This window comes from Pteronotus mesoamericanus, unplaced genomic scaffold (assembly GCF_021234165.1).
Source record: "Pteronotus mesoamericanus isolate MK-2021 breed Mesoamerican mustached bat unplaced genomic scaffold, CSHL_Meso_final contig_101, whole genome shotgun sequence".
In the NCBI taxonomy this organism is placed as follows: domain Eukaryota; kingdom Metazoa; phylum Chordata; class Mammalia; order Chiroptera; family Mormoopidae; genus Pteronotus; species Pteronotus mesoamericanus.
The window spans coordinates 6,329,540-6,350,647 of NW_026555001.1; the positions used below are offsets into that span (position 1 = coordinate 6,329,540).

A 21,108-nucleotide genomic window follows, 5' to 3' on the forward strand; every position below is an offset into this window, starting at 1 on the left:
GATGTTCAAATTTAATATCAGATATACCTTTTTACATGAGAAGGTACTTCAGGGGAGAAGGCAACCACCCAAAACCCGATCTCCAGCTGCCAGCACAAAAAGAATGTTTCTTGTTGCTAGAGCACGTTGCTAGGGAATGAATACATGAAGGTAAAATGTTACCATTCTAGAAGGTAACAGCTCACCTGAGAGAGAAGCACATGCCCCAAGGATCTTCAGAGTTTTTAGGTTAGTGAAAAGTCACTTTGCTCAGACCAAAACTCACATAGTTCTCATGAGTTCTCAGAACAGATGACCTTGAAAAAACTACACTGGTCCACTTATATGCAGATTTTTCTCAATAAATACAGTCGGCCCTTTGTATCTTTGGGTTTCACAACTGTGGACTCAACCAACCTCATATGGAAACAGTTTTTTCACATTCACAAATACAGTTTCCCAACTGTGCATTCCCTACCTCAGATAGAGACTACTGTGTGAATCCTTGGATGCAAAGGGCCAACTATAGTTAGGTTTTGGGGGAATCAAAAGTCATACACAGATTTTTGACTGAGCAGGGGTCAGCGTCCCTAACCCCCAAGCTATTCAAAGATCAATTATATTTATGGTCTCAACATCCCCTTGCCATGGTTGCTTTACAACATGTTCTTATGGATAAGCCCCCTTGTGACCCCTCAGCAGCTAAACTGAGTGCTCAGCAAGGACAACAGATGAGATGATGACACCCTGACACAACTTCACCTTGTAGCAAAACTACTTCTAAAAACAACTTTTTTGTCTTGTCATAAACAAGTGGCTTAAAACAACCTGCTTGTCATAAATAAATGGATTTGAAAGCATACGAAGCCAATACACAACAAATGGTGTGCATTTTGTAATATGGATTCTATTCTTCCCAAGGAATATTTTCATTGCCATTTTAAAATTCAGAGTTAAAAGAAAGTTCCCTTCAAGTACTGTTAAGAGACCCCATCAAATGAGGTGACCTAAATTAAATCGTGCGTTCATTGCCTTGATGGTTAAATACGTTGAGAACTGTGCGCTGTTTCATGAACATCAAGACATTTAGTTGGAGAGTGGGTATTTCTGCTCCTGGCCTTGGGGATTCCCAGCGTTGGCCCAATTCTTGGTGAAGATAAGAGCGAGCCTCCTTATGAGAGAGTAGCGAGGAGGGATGAAGGAGAGACGAGGAAGTTGGGGAGAATGGAGAAGATTCATTATACTAGATATTAAGATGTCTAAGTTCCTGCCTCACCGGTACCAGTAACTCACTGTCCCTTGGCCTCTCTAGGCATTGACCTCTTCAATCTGAAAAATAAAGCAGACGCATTAGATGATCAATGGCATCCCTTCCACCTAAATTCTAAATCGTTCCAGATGCCTAATCGAGGACATTCTAAGCAGTTAACCTAGGCGACTCACTTGGGGCCACGCCCACATGACCTGACCTTCGCGATCTCAGCCGGCAGGCCTTTAGCTCCACCCACCTGCCACCAACCCCTGAGCTCCAGCCTCTGGGGGCGAGGGAACGCGCTGCGCGCGCCCGAGGCCACGTGACCCCTGAACCGCGAGGGCGCGCCCGAGCCGCCATGGCGGCCGGGCCCGGAGATCCTGAATCCGGGCCAGCAGCGGGCGCCCGCTTCTTCTGCACCGCGGGCCGCGGCTTGGAGCCCTTCCTGATGCGGGAGGTGCGGGTGCGGCTGCAGGCCACGCAGGTGAGTCGGCCTCGCTGCACCCCGGAGGGAAGGAGGGAGGCCCTGCCACTGCCCCTCTCCTCGCCAGGGTCCGTCTTAGACCCGGGAAAGCGACGCGACCCACGGTGTCAGCTGCAGACCGACCGTGGCGACAGCCCCCATCCTCGCAGTTCTACCGGCAGGTCCTTTCATTGCTGCTGGAAAGAGCCACCAGTCGTTTCTCCCTGCAGATCTATAACCGCACATCAGGCACGGCTGAAGTCTTTTTAGAAAGGAGGTTGAAGCAAGTTATTTCCTAGATTCTTTAAAAGAAAGTGTTTGGTAGTGCCTATAATTAGAATTAGACCTGACAGAGTTAGAATCCTTTCTCCATCCTTTAAATGCAAATATAATCTTCAGGTTCAGTTACTTGACTCTTGCCCGTTTCCTGGCGGCGATGGTACGGCTATATTTTGTTGGGAGGATTACATGATTAAGGGTATGTAAAGTACACCTTAAACACACAGTAAATAGTAGCTAGAGAGAGAATACTTTTGGAGGCCTAAGTCCAACTTTCAGAGGAAGCTAATAGTTTCTGATATTGTAAGTTGTTAATTTCAGTGAAATGAACAAGATTTTAAACATCAGTTTTGGTTCATTTAGAATATGCAGATCTGGTTTCTTGGAGCAGAGGAAAAAGATCAGAAAAAGCCTTCATTATCTTGATGGGTAATAATGACAGTGCAAATGATGTGGTATTGGAAAGGGAGGACTTGCTAGATGAAATTGAGGACTCCAGCGCTCCTCTATTGTCCGAAGCCCACAAAAGTAGTTTCTGCAGTGAGAGGCTGGGACCAGAGGAGGAGAGAAGGGGTCACAAAAATGGCATCCATAGTCTTGTCAGACTACCTGCCATTTGTGGTTTTGGTTACAGTCTCTATAATAGAGTGTTGATGTAGCTAATCAAAAAAACTATAATAACAACGGCTAACATTAAGCATAATAAATGCCGGGCACATGTTCTTAGGTACTTATTCTATACTCCCTTAATTTTCACAACAACCCTATAAGGTAGACTTCCCATTTAACAGAAAAGGAAAATAAAGCATAGGTAAATCCAATTAATTATTCAAGTCGCAGACAGAGCTGGGGTTCAAACCCAAGCTGTCAGGCAGGCTGACTCCTGGGTCTAGTCCTTGACCACTTTGTGGCCATGACATAATGCTGCACTAATTTTTTTTTAATGTTAACTTAAAATTCTCGGTATGAGAAATAGAAGGCTTGACCCGATCTGGGTATAGCACAGCATTGGGGGCATGGGGGGAAGACACTCTCTGCATGTTCTCCATCTTCTCTACAGACAAAATGAGATTGGGGGCACAGGGGATGTATTTTAATCACAGCAACAAAATTCAGTTAATTATAAGGAAAAACTTTTTGGTGATGAGAACAATTAAATGCCAAGAGACTTGGGGATTTCCATATTTTGATACTGTGTGTTTCAAGGATAGATGTGCCTGGAAATGGTCTCTGGACAGAAAACCTCTGAAATTCCATCCCAGTTTCTCTAATGTAAAGCAAATTCTCAAAGTGAAGGCAATTTTGAAATAATAATGATAGCATCTCCCATTTATAAAGCACTTAAAATGTGTCAGACACTTTATGTACATGTTACGATTTAGTTTTCAAAAGAACCCTAGGCAATAGTTCATTTTTACCTCCATTTTACAAGGAAATAAAGAGAACACTGATGCTGAGTGGAGGAACTGATACTTGTACCTGAATCTCTGTAGCTTCGAAGGCCATGTGCTGTATTTACCACTGTACTGAAGTTTACCATGGGAAACTGCCCTGGAACGCTGTATGTAGGATGTTTCTGTAACAGCACTGTAAAAAGTGCATGCGGGCTTTAGAACCAGAAGACGTGTTCAAATGTTATATCATCCTTTAATAGATTTATAAATTGGGACAAATTACTCAAATTTCTGAGCCCCACTTTCCTTCAATATAAAACAGAGATGATAATACCTATTTTAAAGGATTACTGCATTCCTTGAGACATAACATGGTATATGGCAAATAGTAGTTGCTCATTAAACATGTCTATAGAATGAGTTGCACAGGAATACTTAAAATCATACTTGCAATGACAAAAGAGACCGTTAGAAACTTTGGTTTGCTTTAAGAAAACTAATAGTGTAAAATCTTAATACAAAACAGATTAACTTGGAAGTGATCGTGTAATTTTACACAGTAATCATTCTGTTCTGATCAGTGTTTTTCCAATTTGAGTGAACATAAGAATCGCCTAGGGAGCTTGCTGAAAATGCATATCCCTAGTTGCCAGCCCCACAGTGTCAGCCCAAGGTGTTTGCATTTAACTTGCAAATTCTCTCCCCTCTCAGTTGCTGCTTCTGACATACAACCTGCAATAGAATATCTCCTAGGTATTTGGTTAAGCTTTTTATCATGGAGAATTTCAAACATACACAGAGGTAGACAGAACAGTATGATGAATCTTACCAACCATCTGCAACAATGATCAGCTAATGGCGAATTCTGCTCCATTCTCACTTCTTCCACTCCTCGGTCCATGTTATTTTGAAGCAAATACCATCATCATTTCATCTGTAAATATTTCCCATGTATCTATAATATCAGGGCTCTTTTTATAGCATAATGTATGTAGTATAATATAAAAAAAGATAATACACATGGCTCTTAAAAATAGAAGCCACAATATCATTATCACATCTAAAAATTAGCAATTGCTTGTCATCAAATATCTAGTCACTATTCAGATTTCAACTTGTCTTATAAATGTCACTTGTGTTTGAAAGTTTGAATGTTTAAATCAGGATTCATATAAGGCCCACACATTGTAATTGGTTGCTACTCGGTTAAGCCTCTTTAAATCTATGCATTTCCTCTCCATCTCTCCCAGTTTTCCCATGGCAATTTGTTGGTTAAAGAAGCTGCATTGTTTGTCCCACAGTCTAGCACAGGAGTCAGCAGACTTTTTCTATAAAGGGCCAGAAATAAATACTTTAGGTTTTGTGGATCAAAAATGTGGGTGTTTTTAAGACTTTGTGGATAACGTTGCAGTTTCCGCTACGTTTTATTGCTGCTTGTATAGCACTTTAAAAAAAGTAAAAACCATTCTTAACAGGCCTGGTTTTCTGACCCCTGGCCCAGAGCTGTGTGTCCACTAGGGTCATCATTAGTCACAGTGGTTATTTAAATTAAAATTAGATAAAATAAAATTTACCTTCTCAGCTGCACTAGTCCCATTTCAAGCGCTCAGAAGCTACATGTGCTAGTGGCAACTGTATTAGCACAGGTTATGGAACATTTTCATCATCACAGAAAGTTGTTGGACAACACTGCTGGAATTCCCCCAGTCTAGATAGTTGCCAATTGCATCTCCATGGTGCAGCTGAACTTGGCCCTCTATGCTCTGTATTTCCTGTAAATTGGAATCCTGTAAGTTGTATCTAGAGCTTGGTCAGATTCAGGTTTGAGTTTTTACCTCCTGGCCGTAGGGCAAACTTCTTTTTAGGCTCCTGGGTATTTTTAAATATTTATATTATATAAATATATGTATTTTATATATAATATACTTAGATACTGTCTATATTTTATATATAGACATGCTATATTCTTTACTCTGACTATTTTTAAGAAATGTATGGGAACAATTAAACTTTACTTTGTAACAGTGTTTAATGTATTATTTATTATAAGAATAATAGCAGGGACAGTGCTTTTTAATATCAAATTCTATAGAATAGATGTATTCCAAATGCCAGCCAGCCAGAAAGTCGCTGTCAGGTGGTTCCTCAGTCCGTATAAACCCACATAGCAAAGTCTATTGACCCAAGTGAACAAGCCAATCAATTTTTAGTTTTTTAATGGGGTCATGATTGTAAAAGGTAGTGGGGCAGAACCAGATAGTCTGCTAATTTCATTTAGTGGGACGATTGCATGAAGTTGCTTTTTTGAAGATTCTAGGCATTCCTTTTAGATTGGATGGCTTTTTAAAAATTAAGTGAAATATATTTTTAAATTCTCCCTTCTAAAATGAACCAAAAAAGCTTACATACCACCTCACCTCTTCCCTTAGCCCCTTTAAATTAATTCTGAAACTAACTGGCATCTGTAGAATTAGGAAAACTTTGGTATCTCCCTATGTTACTATACATTTTACATACAATTATATTTCATCTTTTTGTTAGACTTGAATCCATGAATTTTAAAAGAAAAGGAAAAATGCTAACTGCTTAGATATGCTAGCCCATAACAGCTGTTTTTACTTTAATAAAGGCTGTTATTTCATCTTTGGAAGTGTTAGACATGAAACCAGCTGGTTTTAGACACTTGGTTATGATTTAATTCCAAATGGAATAAACAGATGGTATATATAAATAAATTTTCTAGTTACAAATATTAGGATGAAATATTCTAAAATGCTACATTTCTCCCTAAGTATTGTAATTGAATACCATCAGTTACAAGCAATAAACTAAGGAAAAAGAGTAACACTAGCTTCAGCCATTTTTGAAATCATAAGTACAAATTCATTTTCCCTATTCCTTTAAGCTACAATACCTTATCTTTATAAAGGGCAAACCATTAAAGTGTTTTCATATATATATATGATTATGGCGTTTTCACAGTATCTATTTTACAATTTAGTAAAGTACTTCTGATTATATGTTTATTAGTTATAAAAGAATAGACCTTATGTTGATTTTTAAATAAAGAGAATAATGTTGATTTTGATTTTGTGAATGTATTTAACATATTAAATCATCAACATATATTCTTCTTATGATTTGACCCTAAATAAATTAAACCTTATAGGTCTCCTTAATTAACTTAATATTTAATTATGTTCTTTTTGAAAATATTTCCCCTTCCTCCCAAACAAAAGATGTTTTTAGAAAAACTCATTGTATATAATGTTACCCTTGATGTTCAAATAAGTAGAAGAAAGACAAGATCTTTTACAGTTAAGTAACTATAAATATATAGATCACTAGTTACTTACATTAAAGTCACTAATCTAAATGTTTTATCAGTTTATTAGTTTATAGGACCTGAACCTTAAAACCATACATTTTCAGTGAAATATTTATTTCACTTTTGTCAGAATCTTGTCAAGGTATTTTATGTTCATTACTTATTTTATGGTGGCTTTAATGTCAGGGAACATAAAAATCTAAAATTTTAAACATGTACTTTTTAAAACTTTGCTTTCAAGTTCTAAGCATTTTGAGGTATATATTAAGTTAGGCCTTTAGTGGAAAATGTCACCTTTGTAATGAGAAAGGAGTAAATTGTAGAAGCTAGAAATAAGATCTTATTTAAGCTACTTCATTATCCCCTTAAATATTGGTTCCTAAATATTCTTTTATTCCCCACTTCATCTCTCTTAGTTACATTGCTGGTATTTAAGCTATTTGGGCTTTCTTTTTTTTTTTTTTAAGCTTTATTGGGCTATAGTTGGCATAACATTGTAGAAATTTAAGGTATACAGTGTGTTAATTTGATAAATTTATACATTGCACAATGATTACCTCCACAGCATTAGTTAATACCTCCACCTGTCACATAATTTTGTTTTTTTTTTGGTGAGAACAATCAAGACCTACTGTCCTGGCAACTTTCAAACATATAATGCAGTGGTATTAGGTGTAATCACCATGCTGTCCAGTACAGCCTCAGAACTTGTTCGACTTATAACCAGAAGTATTTAGGTTTTAATTAGTTTCAGCCTGAGGCTTCCCTGGCAAAGATTCTTTTTCATCAAGATATAATGGTAACCCCAGAAATCACCATCCAAAAAGCTTAATTAGACCATGTCAGATTAAAAAAAAACAAACAAACTTGGAGGTCAAGTTCCCACTGAATGGGAGCTGCCTAAACACACGGGGATACCCCAAATTCCCTGACGCGTCAGTTTTAGAGGTGAGTTAGAGCCATGTTAGTCAGCCCATGGCCACTGCTGAAAGGAGAATTTCAGGACGGTCCACGTCCATCCTGAATTGAAGGGAGTTGGGTTGACCCAAAAAGGTTTAGGATTCCATTGGTACTGAACACTATTTGCTCTACTGCCATAGCCTGTTAGACTCGCCATGAGCCGGTGCTCTTCACTTGCCTTCCTCCCCTGACTTTTACCTCAGAGCTACCCTGTCTCCAAAGCCCGTCGCTGTGTGATGCATGCTTCTTGCTTCTGTCCATTTTTCAGTTCCCACAGCCAGGTGTCTCATTATTTCTACCTCCGTAATCTACTTCCCCCTCCAGCGTCACGTTCTACACTCAGTCCTTTATGCCTTCTTCCAAAGTAATTTTTTTCTACCAACTAATTTGGTGCTGTCAGTTTTCATCAAAAGTCTATGACGGTTAACCATTGCCATCTGTGGTACCCCGTTTCATGGCCATTTGTCAAGCTGGCCCGAGCAACGCCATCCGTCCACCTGACACTCTCAATCAGCGTAACAGCAAATGTTGCCAGGCCAGCCTGCAGCTTACCTCAGCCAGGTTGTCACTCCCACCTCAGCATCTTGCCCTCTGTCCTTTTATTAGAATCCCTCTTCCTGAAGCTTGTAGGATTCTTCCACAAGACTTTTATTAATGGTGCCCACTTTCAAATAGTGTGTGAGGTGTAGCAAAAATTACTGAGTATTTCGTGTCCTGTTTTTCTAGTAGTGTGTGTACAAGCGAATGTACACTCACACTTTACAAATGGTAGCGTGACATAGTAAGATTATGGTCTTGGTCGCTGACTTTGTGGCTTCTTACAAAGTCTCTAACCTATCTAAGCCCCAGTTTTCTAATCTGTAAAATGAGGGTGATAAAATCTAACTTTGAGAGTTGTTATAAGGATGAGGGGAAAAAAATGTATTCAGAATGTCTACTATAGTGTCTTTGACAAATATTAGATACTTCAGAAATAGTCGTTTTTATTATTAATCTAGAAGCTGTGTTTTAATTCATTAAGGGGGAAAAAGGAAAATGGTTCTTATTCTACACTATATTACCTTAATATCTATTTTTCTATCTCTAGGTTGAATACGTCTCAGGAAAAGTGTTTTTTACCACCTGCTCTGACTTGAATATGCTGAAAAAATTAAAATCCGCAGAAAGATTGTTTTTATTGATTAAAAAGCAGTTTCCATTTAATGTTTCTTCTGTAAATAAAGGTATGGTATACACCTGTTGCTTTTATCCACATAATATATTGTACTCCAGAGTTTTCTGCTTGATAATTAATAAGTAGCCATTTGATGTTTTTAAGATTCATTCCTACCTGTGGGATCATTAGTTAGATATTTTTCTGTATTTTCTGAGTAGTATCACCTAATTGTGTCTCTTCTCTTTGCAACCCACTGCCTGTCTTACTGAGGTTTTAGTGTCCTAAGTCACATTTCATTTCTGCGAACTCTGATCAGACACCTTTTCTAGAGAGATGTATGGTCAGTTGCATTTATTTAGATTTAGGACATGTAATAACCCAAAATGCATTTTCTTAATAAATTGGTCAAAACTGTCACCTTGTAAATTTTAACTAATGAGTGATGTAAGTGGAAAAATACTGTGTAGTAAAATTTCCTGTATTGGAGACCTTAAATGTTTGAATAAACTGTTAGCCTTTTATAAAGTATTAGAGTTAAAGGGGGCTTAAGAGATTTTCTGTATTTATAAATATGTGGCTAAAATAATTTAAGGATCTTGATAAAAGTACCAAAGTCTGGACACTGCTAGATTAAACATTGCCTTAAACTTCATTTTGATTGCTGATTATGCACAAGAGATCACGTAAGTGTATAGTCTATAATAAATTGTATCAAGAAAGATACAAATGGCAGAAAATCAAGACAAGGCAGAAAAAATTATTTTAAAACAAATACTAAGACATTATACTGTGGGATCAATATAATCTCATTCCAATATTCCATACACTCTCATTATTAGAGAAGTAGAGTATTTACTCTTGGGTCTTCTTGACGACCCTTGTTCATCCAGAAATGATTACATTATATTGAGTATGCTGGCGGTCCCTAAATTATGAATGGGTTCTGTACCTGCGGTGTTACTTTATGGAAACTCCTTTTATGAAGTGCACTAGTACTCCATGGTCTAAAATAGTCTCAGAATTCAATTGCTCTGTTTCTGAGATCTATGTTTTGTAATTTTTTTTTCAACTTAATGTTATAGGCAAGATCAGCATTATTTCAAAAACTGATATACACTCTATGTCTATGCATATATTAAAGAGAATGCATATATTATTATAAGACAAATGATCTTGCTAAAGTATGTGATAATCCTATAGGAATTTTAAAACAGTTTTGATGTTTAGTATGGAATATAAGAATGAACCTTATTTTGCACAATATTCTTATAGTAAATGATAGACATTTTAGATGAAAGTAGAGTAATTCTTCATGGAGTTTAAAAAAATTATTTTATGAAAATAAATATAATGGAATTTTGGGGGTAATGGATATAATAGACTGTCTTTAAAGTTTCAATATAGGATAAACTGAACTTTTATTTATTTAGGAAAAATACATAATGAAATGCAACAACTTATAAACAGTGATCCTCAAAGTTGGCTGAATGCCATTTCAATTTGGAACAATCTTCTGAAACTAGATGCAAAAAAGGAAAAACTTTCTCAAAGAGATGCTGACCCACCAAAAAGAAAAATGAGAGAAAATGACACTATGATCACTAAGAAATTAAAAACAGAACAAATGCAACAGATACAAGAGAATAGGGAATGTCAGGTGGAAGAACAAATAGAAGAGGAAACACTGGAGCAAGGAGACCTTCTCACTAAAAGAGAAAAATTTCAAGAAGAAGAACTTCAGAATGAAGTGGCAAAAGCAGTTGACACTCATAACCAGAATGACTTGACTTTTAGAGTTTCTTGTCGCTGCAGTGGAGCCATTGCAAAGGCCTTTTCTGCACAGGTACCCTCACCTCTGAAGTGGGTTTTCATTTCCTAAGAACAATTAACTACTCTTTAGATTTGAAATGAGATCAGAACCTTTCACAGAATAAATAATTAGGCTCAGGCAGATAACCCAGCTGAATATCATATAATTAAATCTCTTTTAAAATACATTTTCCATTTTAACTTTACCTCAGATGCTTAATAGGAATAGTATGCCATTCCATGCACTTGCCTCCTTTTACTCTCTCCCCAAAAGTTTTCCGTTTTTTGTTTTTTGTTTAAAGATTTATTTATTTATTTATTTATTTTGAGAGAGAGAGGAAGGGTAGGAGAGATGGAAACATCAATGTGTGGTTGCCTCTCACATGCCCCCTAGTGGGGACCTGGCCCACAACACAGACATGTGCCCTGACTGGGAATCAAACCCACAACCCTTTGCTTTGCAGGCTGGTGCTCAACCCACTGAGCCACACCATCCAAGGCTCCCCAAAAGTTTCCTTAAACTTACAGGTATCCTTTGCATGTTACAAATCCTGATACCATGGTCCTGAGCTTCTTGGTTTTCTCTTTAGTTCAGTTCAGTGTTTATTGAGTGATTACACCTGGCCCTGTATGTGTAATTGTCACTAGACAGCAAATACATAAATACACTCAAGGTCTCAGCTATCTAGGGGAGGGGGAACACTACCAACAGATTCCTTCAAAAAGCTGTTATCAGTTGACCCTTACAAAGTTCAGTAATATAAAGGGCATAGTTGTGGGTTCTTTGGCCAACCTTAAAATCAGACCCTGAAGTTTGAGTCTAATGCTACTGATCTGGTCAATTTAAAACCTACTGGCTTGCAGTAGGTAAAGCAGTTCATCTTTTTCAGCTTCCATCCATTTCCTAAAACCTAAAATGGCTTTATTTACCAGGTCATGATTTGGTTATTTCATGTCTCTAAAATTACAAAAATGGAGATTACGCATGAGTAGATGGGTACACATGAATCAATTGCCATAGAATGTCTTGGAGGGTAGAGGATGGTGAAAGAGATAAAATGCAGCCTTATTGCCTTGAATAGAAAGTTCTGTAGTGAAATATTTTAATACTGTAATTTTAAATTACCATCAGATAGTCTGACCTGATTTTCCTACTGGCTCTGTTTGTTTTCACTTATATTTAAACTTACATTTTTCATTTATAATATTCTTATCTTTTCTATAACTTGCTGCCTTTCCAGGAGGTAGGAAGAATAATTGGAATTGCTCTTAGGAAACAATTTGGATGGAAAGCAGATTTGAGGGATCCGAAGATAGAGGTAATGAATGTTCATTTTACTTTAAATGCTTACAACCAAATTCTTTAAAGACAATGTCAACTAATCTGTTGTGCTTTTCAATTTTTCTTTAGTTTCAAAAAGCCTGTCTACATGGATCCAGCAGTCTGTTCTTTTTCTATAGCAATAGAGCAGTGCAGATAATTTTGCTAGTAGTTTTCAGTGTGAAAATGTCTTATCCAAATAAAATGTTTTGGAATGGAATTGTTTTGTCACAGTTGAGCTAAAAAGGATTTATTATAAGGTTGCAGAGATGCTCTCTACAATCACCGTAATACATAACAAATCTCTATAATAAATTCTAGCTAATGTTTAAAAACAAAAAGTCTGCACAAAATTCAATATGTTAACAATGGTTTTGTTAGGGGTGCAGGATTGTGTTTTTCTTTTTTTTCCCCCCTCTATTTTTTAAAATTAATATAATGAGGTTACACTATTTTTAATTGGAACAAAATGCAACCCACGGGAAAATAAATGCAAGCTACAAAAGGTATTATTCATTTTTTTAAGAACCATCTCATAAATTTGAGCAGGTAGCTTAGTCATTTTCATAATTCATTGATTTATTGTTATATAGCTTAAAATGAAGTAATTGCTGGTCAAATCAGAACATTTAGTATTATTTTATTTTTAATTCTTTTTATGATATTTTTCACTTTTAAAAAGTAATTCTCGGTATAGATCTCTTATTCCTGTCATGCAAGAATGTTTTGACTTAAGCGTGTCTTCTTTTCATGCCCTTCTGCTCTCTGATTTCCTCCTCCTTATCTCCCTTTGATTATCTCCCTGTCTCAGAATTACAGTTTTCCATAGTTTAGCTCATAAGTAAATACAGCTGATTTAATTCCTATCATCCATTTAATGCAATTAATATTAGCTATTATTGGTAGAAATGATCGACACAATACAAAATTGGCAACACTAAAATCACACACAGTAAAATTTGTGACCAAAATTGACAGAAGAATCAAATCTTAACAAATTTAGTTTGGAAAAATTAATGGAAAAAATTTCATAGGGGGAGAAGCTATCCTTAATAACATTTGATGTTTAAAAATATCAGTATATTGTATCTTTAGTATAAATTTTAAATAGAAGAGAATTCCAATAAATAATTTTGCTGAAGTTGAATAATATCAAAAATTGGAAACTTTAGCTCTGATGATCAAGGAATTAAATTGACTAAAGGAAATTTATTGCAAATCACTTTTCTTGATAAAAATGTATCAATATTGGAATAATCCTGATTACACTGCATATATTAAAAATAACCTTGGGTGAAAGTATTGGGTTTCAAATGCTCATGAGGTCAAACAGCAGAATTAGAATATTCCATATACTTCATCAGACTACAAAAGTAAGAGTCTAACTTTTATAGTTTATTTGGGCTACTAATTATAACCTAACATTCCAATCCTCTTTATGGCAATAAAGGTGATAAAGAGGAGGAAGCTCACCTAAGATAGTAGAGAGAGAAGGCTACCCTTGCTACATTTGACCTGAAGAGAGTTTTCTGTTACACTAAAAGTGTGTAGCCCATGATAATCCTGTGTGACCTCGCCTCTCATTTGAGGTTAGTATGAGGGTGGATTTAGGAAGTCTTCTCTAACCCCAGTGCTGGAAATTCTGATCTGGTTATTATAACTCAGAGAGTATTTGGGAAGAAAATTGATCTCAAGTTCTTCATAACATGAATCTCCATATAATTTGTATCCCAAATTAACCTCAAATTTTTCTATGAAATGTACATAAAATTTACTGCACCTCTTCTCAAGAAAAATGTTATGAAACATTTTTCAATATATGACATACAAGGCCTTGTTTGGTTCAAAATGAAAGTTTTCATATTATCAATAATTTGGTAATGCATTCCCTGTTCCATTTTAACTTGTGTATTTGTTCTTTCAGATCTTTATACATCTAAATGACATTTATTCTGTCATGGGAATTCCCGTGTTCAGGTATATATTATATTCCAAGCTTCGGGTTTGTCCCTCAGGAGAGTTTGTAAAAGTAATAACTTTATGCTTTTCATTTACAGTATGAAACACTGATACAACAGACAGGGCTAAAAACAAAGCATTTGAGTTCTTTACCTTAGCCAGTAAAGCTTTTTCATGAAGCTTAGTGGATATGACTTGATCTGACCAGTTAAAGCTATGAGAGATTTTATCATAGTAATCCACTGATTACATAATTCATACTTAAAATTATATCTAATTATTCCTCTCATTAAGTGATTTTCACAGGCCCATATTTAAACTAAAAGTTTTAGTCTGTTGGCATCTTGGAATGTTAATTAAAATAGAAAATAAAGCATAATTCTTAAAATTCGTCCTGAACATTAACTGTGTACAGCTTTGCCACACTACACACATACAGCATAGTGGGTAAGAACTATGGACTTCAACTCTGCCTTCTCAACAGATTAACTGCAAGTTTAGGCAGATTATCATATATCCCCACTATTCAATCAGGAAAATAATACTTCCTTCTTCATTTCTTTGAGGGTGGGCTTAAGTGAGGTAACCTACATGAAAATGCTTGGTACTATTTCTAGGATAGAATAAGTGTTGAATAAATTTCATTTGCTTTATTTCTGAAACAGATCAGCAACTAGGGAGAAATGTTTATTAGACTAGGATTAATTTATTCAATTAATTTCAGTTGGAACACTTCATGAACACTTAGTATATGCTAAACATTGTGCTAAACATTCAACATTCAAAGGTGAGGAAGACGGTTATTCAGTTCAAGGAATTCATTTTAGTGGTGGAACAGATAGGTGATAAACGCTTGACTAGAGTTAGAAAAGGGGCCTAACTGTGATGGAGGATGGCAAGCAAAAGAACACAGAGGAGACTCTCTTACTGAGTGACTTCAGTGGAGAATGGAGGAGTAGCACTTACATGGGGAACACTGGGAAGGGTTCCTCAAATTGGCAAGAGAAGGAAAGGACCTTGCAATCAAGGATTTGCATGTGCAAAGGCAGGGAGCTGTGAGAAAGCTTGGTTTATGTGGGGATGGCAAGTAGTTTCAGTATAGATGGGACAGGAATTCCTAGGGAGTGGCAGGAAATGAGACTGAACAATCAGAAACAAGTCATGAAGTGTCTTGTATGCCATGCTGTGCAACTTGGATTTTATTCTAAAAGCAGTGAGAATTTGAAGCAGGAGAGTGATGTGACCAGATTTGTGATTTTTGAAATATTACCAAGAAAATGATGTCTTTAAATGAAAGGGAAATAAAAAGAAAAAGGAGGTTTAAACTCTACAAAAGTTCAGGCCATGAATGATGAAGAGCTGAACGGTAAGGCAAAAACAGGGATAACAAAAAGGAGGCCATGGACTCAATAGTTAAAGAGTCCCGAATAAATGTCAGGTAAATGTCGGACACCTGATCTGGACATTTGGACAACTCGTAGATTCTGGTGTCACTCACTGAGATAGTAAATGTGGGGAAGGTGGTATATTCAGTGAAAAATGTCTGAGTAGATGTTTAAAGTTACAGTTCAGAAATTTGGGTGACAAATCTAGGCTGGAGATGTAGATTAGGGGACCCAATATATAGATGGTAAGTGGCCCAAGAAAATGAAGAAATGTATCAAGGTATGAAATACAGGGAACGGAGTGTGCTCAGGTTACACCTGTTGAATTTGCAGTGCTCTAGGTAGGTAAAAAGTGTGCAAACACACATTGAAAAATAAAGATCTTGGATTCAGGTGACAAGTCTAGGCTAGAAATGTCAATGAGTGTCTTTATCTTGGTACTAGATGGTGTATAAGAGAATAAAGAAGAGATGCATATATGTGGAGAAGAGGATCAAAATCACATTTACTTTCATATTATGTAAAAGTCAACTAAAAATCTGATTAAACTCATTAGCCAGATTCTGTGAAAGTGGAGAAATATTTTTATTTCAAAGAGCTTATTTCTGAAAAACTTTTTGCCCTGAATAATTTTATTAGATTGATATAATGAGCCCTTTTGTTGAAGTAAAAGCAGATAATTTGTCCAGGTTTATTAAAGTATAAGAACACATTCACTTTAGTCACATGTTCATAGGGTTAACTCCCATAAAGGAAACCTCTGTTGGTAAAAATATGTGCATAACTGTCAAAATTTTCAAAGGTTAATCTACATAAATCCCTGATACTCAGAAAGGCACTTGGCAATATATGGACAAAGACAGCTTTCCATGCCAAGTGTCTTATTTTGATGCCTAGAGTGAAAAATAATCTCTCAATTCTGGTTTTAACTAATGTGTTTTGTAGCAATACAGTTGTCAAGACTAGCCTATAGTATTAAAACTCACTGATCAAAATATTTCTAGTCATTCCACCTGCAAAGTTTATATCCCAGTTTCTAAATCTGTGGATGTAGTACTGTCTGCAATATGAATTATTATTATTTTTTCATCCTCACCCAACCCGAGGATTTTTTTTTCTTATTGATTTAGATAGAGAGAAAGGGAGAGAAACACTGATATGAGAAACATGGATCAGTTCCCTCCCACGCACAACCCAACTGGGGATCAGACCCGCTACCTAGGTATATGCGCTGGCCAGGAATGGAACCCATAACTTTTTGGTGTATGGGACATTGCTCCAACCAACCGAGCCACCTGGCCAAGACTGCAATGTGAGTTATTTTTTGAAAAAATCTTTAAAAAAATCAAACTCCTATGAGTTTACCATGCAGAGCTTCCTCACTGTAACAGTAAATATGCTATTATACTGTTTTATTTGAAAGAGGATACCTCATCTAATTAGAAGATTTTAAGAGGCTTACAATAAATACACAAAAAACAGGGTAACTTAAAGTCAAAGATCAGAAACAAAATGATGAGAGCGATACGGTTTGGAGAACACTGTGACTTTGTATAATGGTCAAAGGAGAGCTCTCTTAGTGGTTTTGAAACAAGCCTACCCCCAAAACAATCAAGCGCTAATTCTTAAAATCGTATCCTCGTATCTTAGCAACAAATTATATAAATGAAATAGAAAATGCATTGAAATGTCTAAGGGAATGCTTGTTCATTGCATTAGACACATAGAAATAATATTTTGAAAATTTCTATCAATCTGGAAATACTGATGGTAGCATTAATGAGGTAGAAGATGAAGTATGAAGGGATACATAATGGAGACCAGAAAACTCATTGGGGACATGTCTGCTCCGGTGCGAACAATGTGATGTCATGCTTCATTTAATCTTTGGAGAAAGATGCAAATGAGCAATCGGCATACTTACACAAGGGACTTTTATAGAAAACATATTTCAAGGGTTAGCATCCATCCAGTCCTTCTTCCCACACTACATCTCTGTTGCAAAACAGCATATTCTTCCTGATGACTCCAGATCAGCAAACAAAAGGTCTCTTCCATATGGGAAAACAGGGAAGTATTTAAACACTTTTTAAAAATTCCTCTCATGTGTGATTAAATTTTATAAGTTAAACACAGAAGGGTTTAAACTTCCATTATTTAAAAATCTTACGTTTCTAAAGTGCCACACTAGCTGATGAAACCAGGTGCGAAGTGCAGAAGGTGCTAAGTATTACCCTTTTATAATAAAGGTTAAATACTCTGAACTTAGGGAGTAGTTTAGTGTGTGTTGTCTGCACATGATAAGATGATTCACAGATATGGACAGGTTCATCATTTGTATTTACATCGGGTTCCTCTTTAACTTAACAGTAATACTGTATGTATCATCAGGTCCTTTTTTCTTTGTAGGGTCCCTTTAGCCAGCAGAGCTTACATCAAGACGGCAGGACTGAGATCTACCATAGCATGGGCAATGGCCTCTGTCGCTGAGATTAAGGTCAGGAAAAGGTTTTTTTTATTATTATGATCGCGAGATCCTTTCTGTAATTAACTTACACGGTCTTCTACTTACAGACATCTTGGTTGCTTGCTTGCTTTTATTTTCCTTTTCTGTTTTTCTTCTGTGATTTTCTTTCGCTGTTTTGTTGCTGTTGTTGCCATTACACTTACAAAGTTCTGCAGTGATGTTTTTATATATTGTTGAACTTTAGAGTATTTTGCCTATGAAAAAGCTAGGTAAAAATATAGCCACATTTTATTCTTTCTATTTTTGTGTCACAATCACATAACCTGTAAAACTTCTACTTCTTTAAATTTAAGTTTTTTCCTGTTACCAAGATCTTGATGATTTTTTTGTAAATGTTCCATGGGCATAAGAAAAAAATTTTATTTTGTGGTCAATGTCCTCTGGGTCTTTTACTGTTTTTCTATCTGCTTAATTTTGAAAGGCATATGAAATACTGACTTTTTTTTAACCTTTTGCATTTTTATTAGTTGCCTTATTCAGCCTCTCTATAGTTTGCTATATACACATGTCTGCTATTGCTTCATCATGAGTTGTGCCTTTTTATTATTATGTAAGTTCTCTTCATCTGAAATAGTGAGTTAAAACCTAAATTTCACCTTGTGTTATTAATATTTTTACTCCTTTCTTTTTCTTTGCATTCGTCTTATGTTTCTTGGAGCCTCCCTTAATCTCAACTTCGTTTTCAGTGTGTTTTTTACAAACACGCCGTTCTGTTTGTATCCCATTCTGATGGCCTCTGGCATTTGATGAAATAATTCAGGACTCGGACACACACCTGATTGTATTTCTCCTATTTTACTCTGTTTATAACTTCTTACAGTTTACTCTTTTTATTTTTGCCAGTCTGATCAAGTTACTTCGTAATCATTTCATTTTTCTCCCTGAGGTTGGAGATTTCACTTTATTGTTCTAGTCCATGAATGGTTCCCTTTCCCAGCTCTCTTAATACAACACATGGAACTCTACCATTATTTTAAAGCAAGAGATCTACTCCTTCCTCTAACAAGACAATTTTTACTACCGAGACATTCCCATCTTCCCCTCCTTCCCTCTCATAAGAGGAGACCGCCACAGTATTGTTTCCTCTCCTCCTGACCCACCCTTACTCCTCCTGCAGTGAGACCTTTGAAACGTTTTGTCTTCTTTCACTCCCAACCCCCAATTACTAGATTGAACTAAATTATTGATCATGTATCAGATTTTACTTAAAGTATGTCTCATCTGTTTCAAAAGATCTTATTTAGCACTTGTATTATGTCAGCCTGCCCTTAATCATTATGGTAGAGGTGTGTACAACAAACACATTTCTGTGCAAACACACAGAGGTATATTGCAAAGGGTATCACTCCTCACCGTGGGTCTTCACATTGTCTTTCCCCAGTTAAGGTCTCTGCTCTGGTTCATTTATTGCTTGGTTAAGGTCTTCTCTTCTGTATTTTCCTTGCATAAGGTGTTTTAGTAATATACTACCTGAATTTCTGTATACCCTCACATCTGTTCCTTTCATCCTGCATATGCCCACCTTGGCTTGAGTCACTCTTCTTTTCTCTCAGCCATCGATAGGTGCTGTCCCATTGTCTTTTAGCTTCCAATATTATAGCCAGGTTGTCTGTGCCATTATGATTTTCTTTTCCTTTATAGCTACCTTGTTCTTTCTGCTCAGAAACTTGTGAGATTTTGTCTTTAGTCCTATAAGTTTCAGGATTATTACCAGACTATACTCACATGCCTTTTCTAGTCGGCTAATCACTCAGTGAGTCTGACTGCCTGGGTTCTAATTCTGCCTCCACCACTTACTGGCTGGGAAACTTTGGGCAAGATACTTAACATCATTGTGCCTCAGTCTCTCATTTGCAAGATGAAAAGAATAATTTCATAAGGTCATGTGAGAATAAAATGAATTAGCATTTATCAAGAGATTAGAACAGTGCCTGATATTTATACATAGTTACAATAATTTGGAATTTCTAATGATTACAAAATTTTTATTACAATTTCTCTAGCTCAAGCACTTTTTCTCATTATTTAATTATTATTACCACAACTGCCTTGCATTAGAGACTTTAACCTACAACTACTCTTTTTCTCTGCTTCTGAAATTCTCTCTCTCTCTCTCTCTCTCACTCTCACTCTGGACATTTTGGTTCTTTCCACTCAGTGCCCTCTGGCTGTGAGTGAAACCTGACTCACTGAGCACTCAGCTTCCTCTGTAGACATATCAAGGGACCACTGGGCCTGGAGGTGTGGGGTGGGGTCCTACTTGCTCCTCATTGTTCCTTTTGCCCAAAACCCCTCAGTGCCTTTGAGCACATGCAATCAGATTATCACAGTCACATACAGATCTCTTCCTATCATTCCTATTAGAAATCAGTCCACTGTTCCTGTTAAAATTATTTATGATCTCTCTATCTCATCCATTACCCAACCTGTCAAATTTTGCCTTCCTTACCTCTAACGACCTGCCTTAGGCACCTCCTAGACCTTATCATACTCAGAAGGGAATGCCTCCCGAAAATCTCACTTTCACAAAGCCTGCTTTTAGTCCCCTTCTCTTTCCTGTTCACATCCTCCCGCCCCCTAACACAGTTCACTAACCCCTTGGGACCTCCAGCCTTTGACCCTACCGCTGCCCATTACTTATCACCGGTCCTCATCCCTCCCTCACAGCTTGGATTTTATGTTCTACCATTACAGTCATTTCCTTGCCCACACTTTAAACTCTCTCGACTCTTCTTTGACTTAAATACTGGAATCAGAAGAGAACCTCAGCATGTTCTCCTCACTAAATCTGCCTGCATATCGGAATCTATGCCCACGTACATTGCCTTATTGCCATCCCAACAAGTGAATGGCCCTTGTTCCGCTCCTCTACTTGTGGACTGGATTCCAGTCCCTCACCTACTTAAGAACTTTTCTCTCTATTGGCCCATTCTCATCAGCAGGAATACTTGCTATAAGATCTTGCAACTTTAAAAAAATAACCTTCTCCTGAACCCACATGCTCCCTCAGCTACCACCCCCATTCTCGCTTTTCTTTTACAGAAAACCTCTTGAAACTAGTTGTCCACACTTGCTCTCTCTGCCTCTTTTCTTCCCATTCTCACTTGTGCCCACTGCCGTTGGGCTTTCATCACCAGCGCTCCGCCGAAACCTCTCATCTCACGCTCAACCTACCAGCACTTTGACACCATCGGCCCCCTCCTTCCTGAAGTGGTTTTGTCCACTGTGTTTTGGGCACAGTACACTGGGTTCTCCTCCTACCTGAGCACGTGTGACTCTCAGCATGAGTTGCTGAA

The 21,108-nt window shown here is 36.9% G+C and overlaps 1 protein-coding gene across 2 annotated transcripts in view; it reads left to right on the forward strand.

Moving 5' to 3' along the window:
- Positions 1–1,556: 1,556 nt before the first annotated feature.
- THUMPD2 (THUMP domain containing 2) overlaps positions 1,557–21,108 on the forward strand; it is a 35,444-nt gene continuing 15,892 nt past the window's right edge. For both annotated transcript variants that reach the window (XM_054567461.1, XM_054567469.1), the window contains exons 1-6: positions 1,557–1,715; positions 8,743–8,878; positions 10,242–10,654; positions 11,862–11,939; positions 13,866–13,918; positions 17,695–17,782. In XM_054567461.1, the coding sequence (XP_054423436.1) occupies positions 1,590–1,715; positions 8,743–8,878; positions 10,242–10,654; positions 11,862–11,939; positions 13,866–13,918; positions 17,695–17,782 (894 nt within the window). In that variant the 5' untranslated portion in view covers positions 1,557–1,589. The remainder of the gene's footprint in view (positions 1,716–8,742; positions 8,879–10,241; positions 10,655–11,861; positions 11,940–13,865; positions 13,919–17,694; positions 17,783–21,108) is intronic.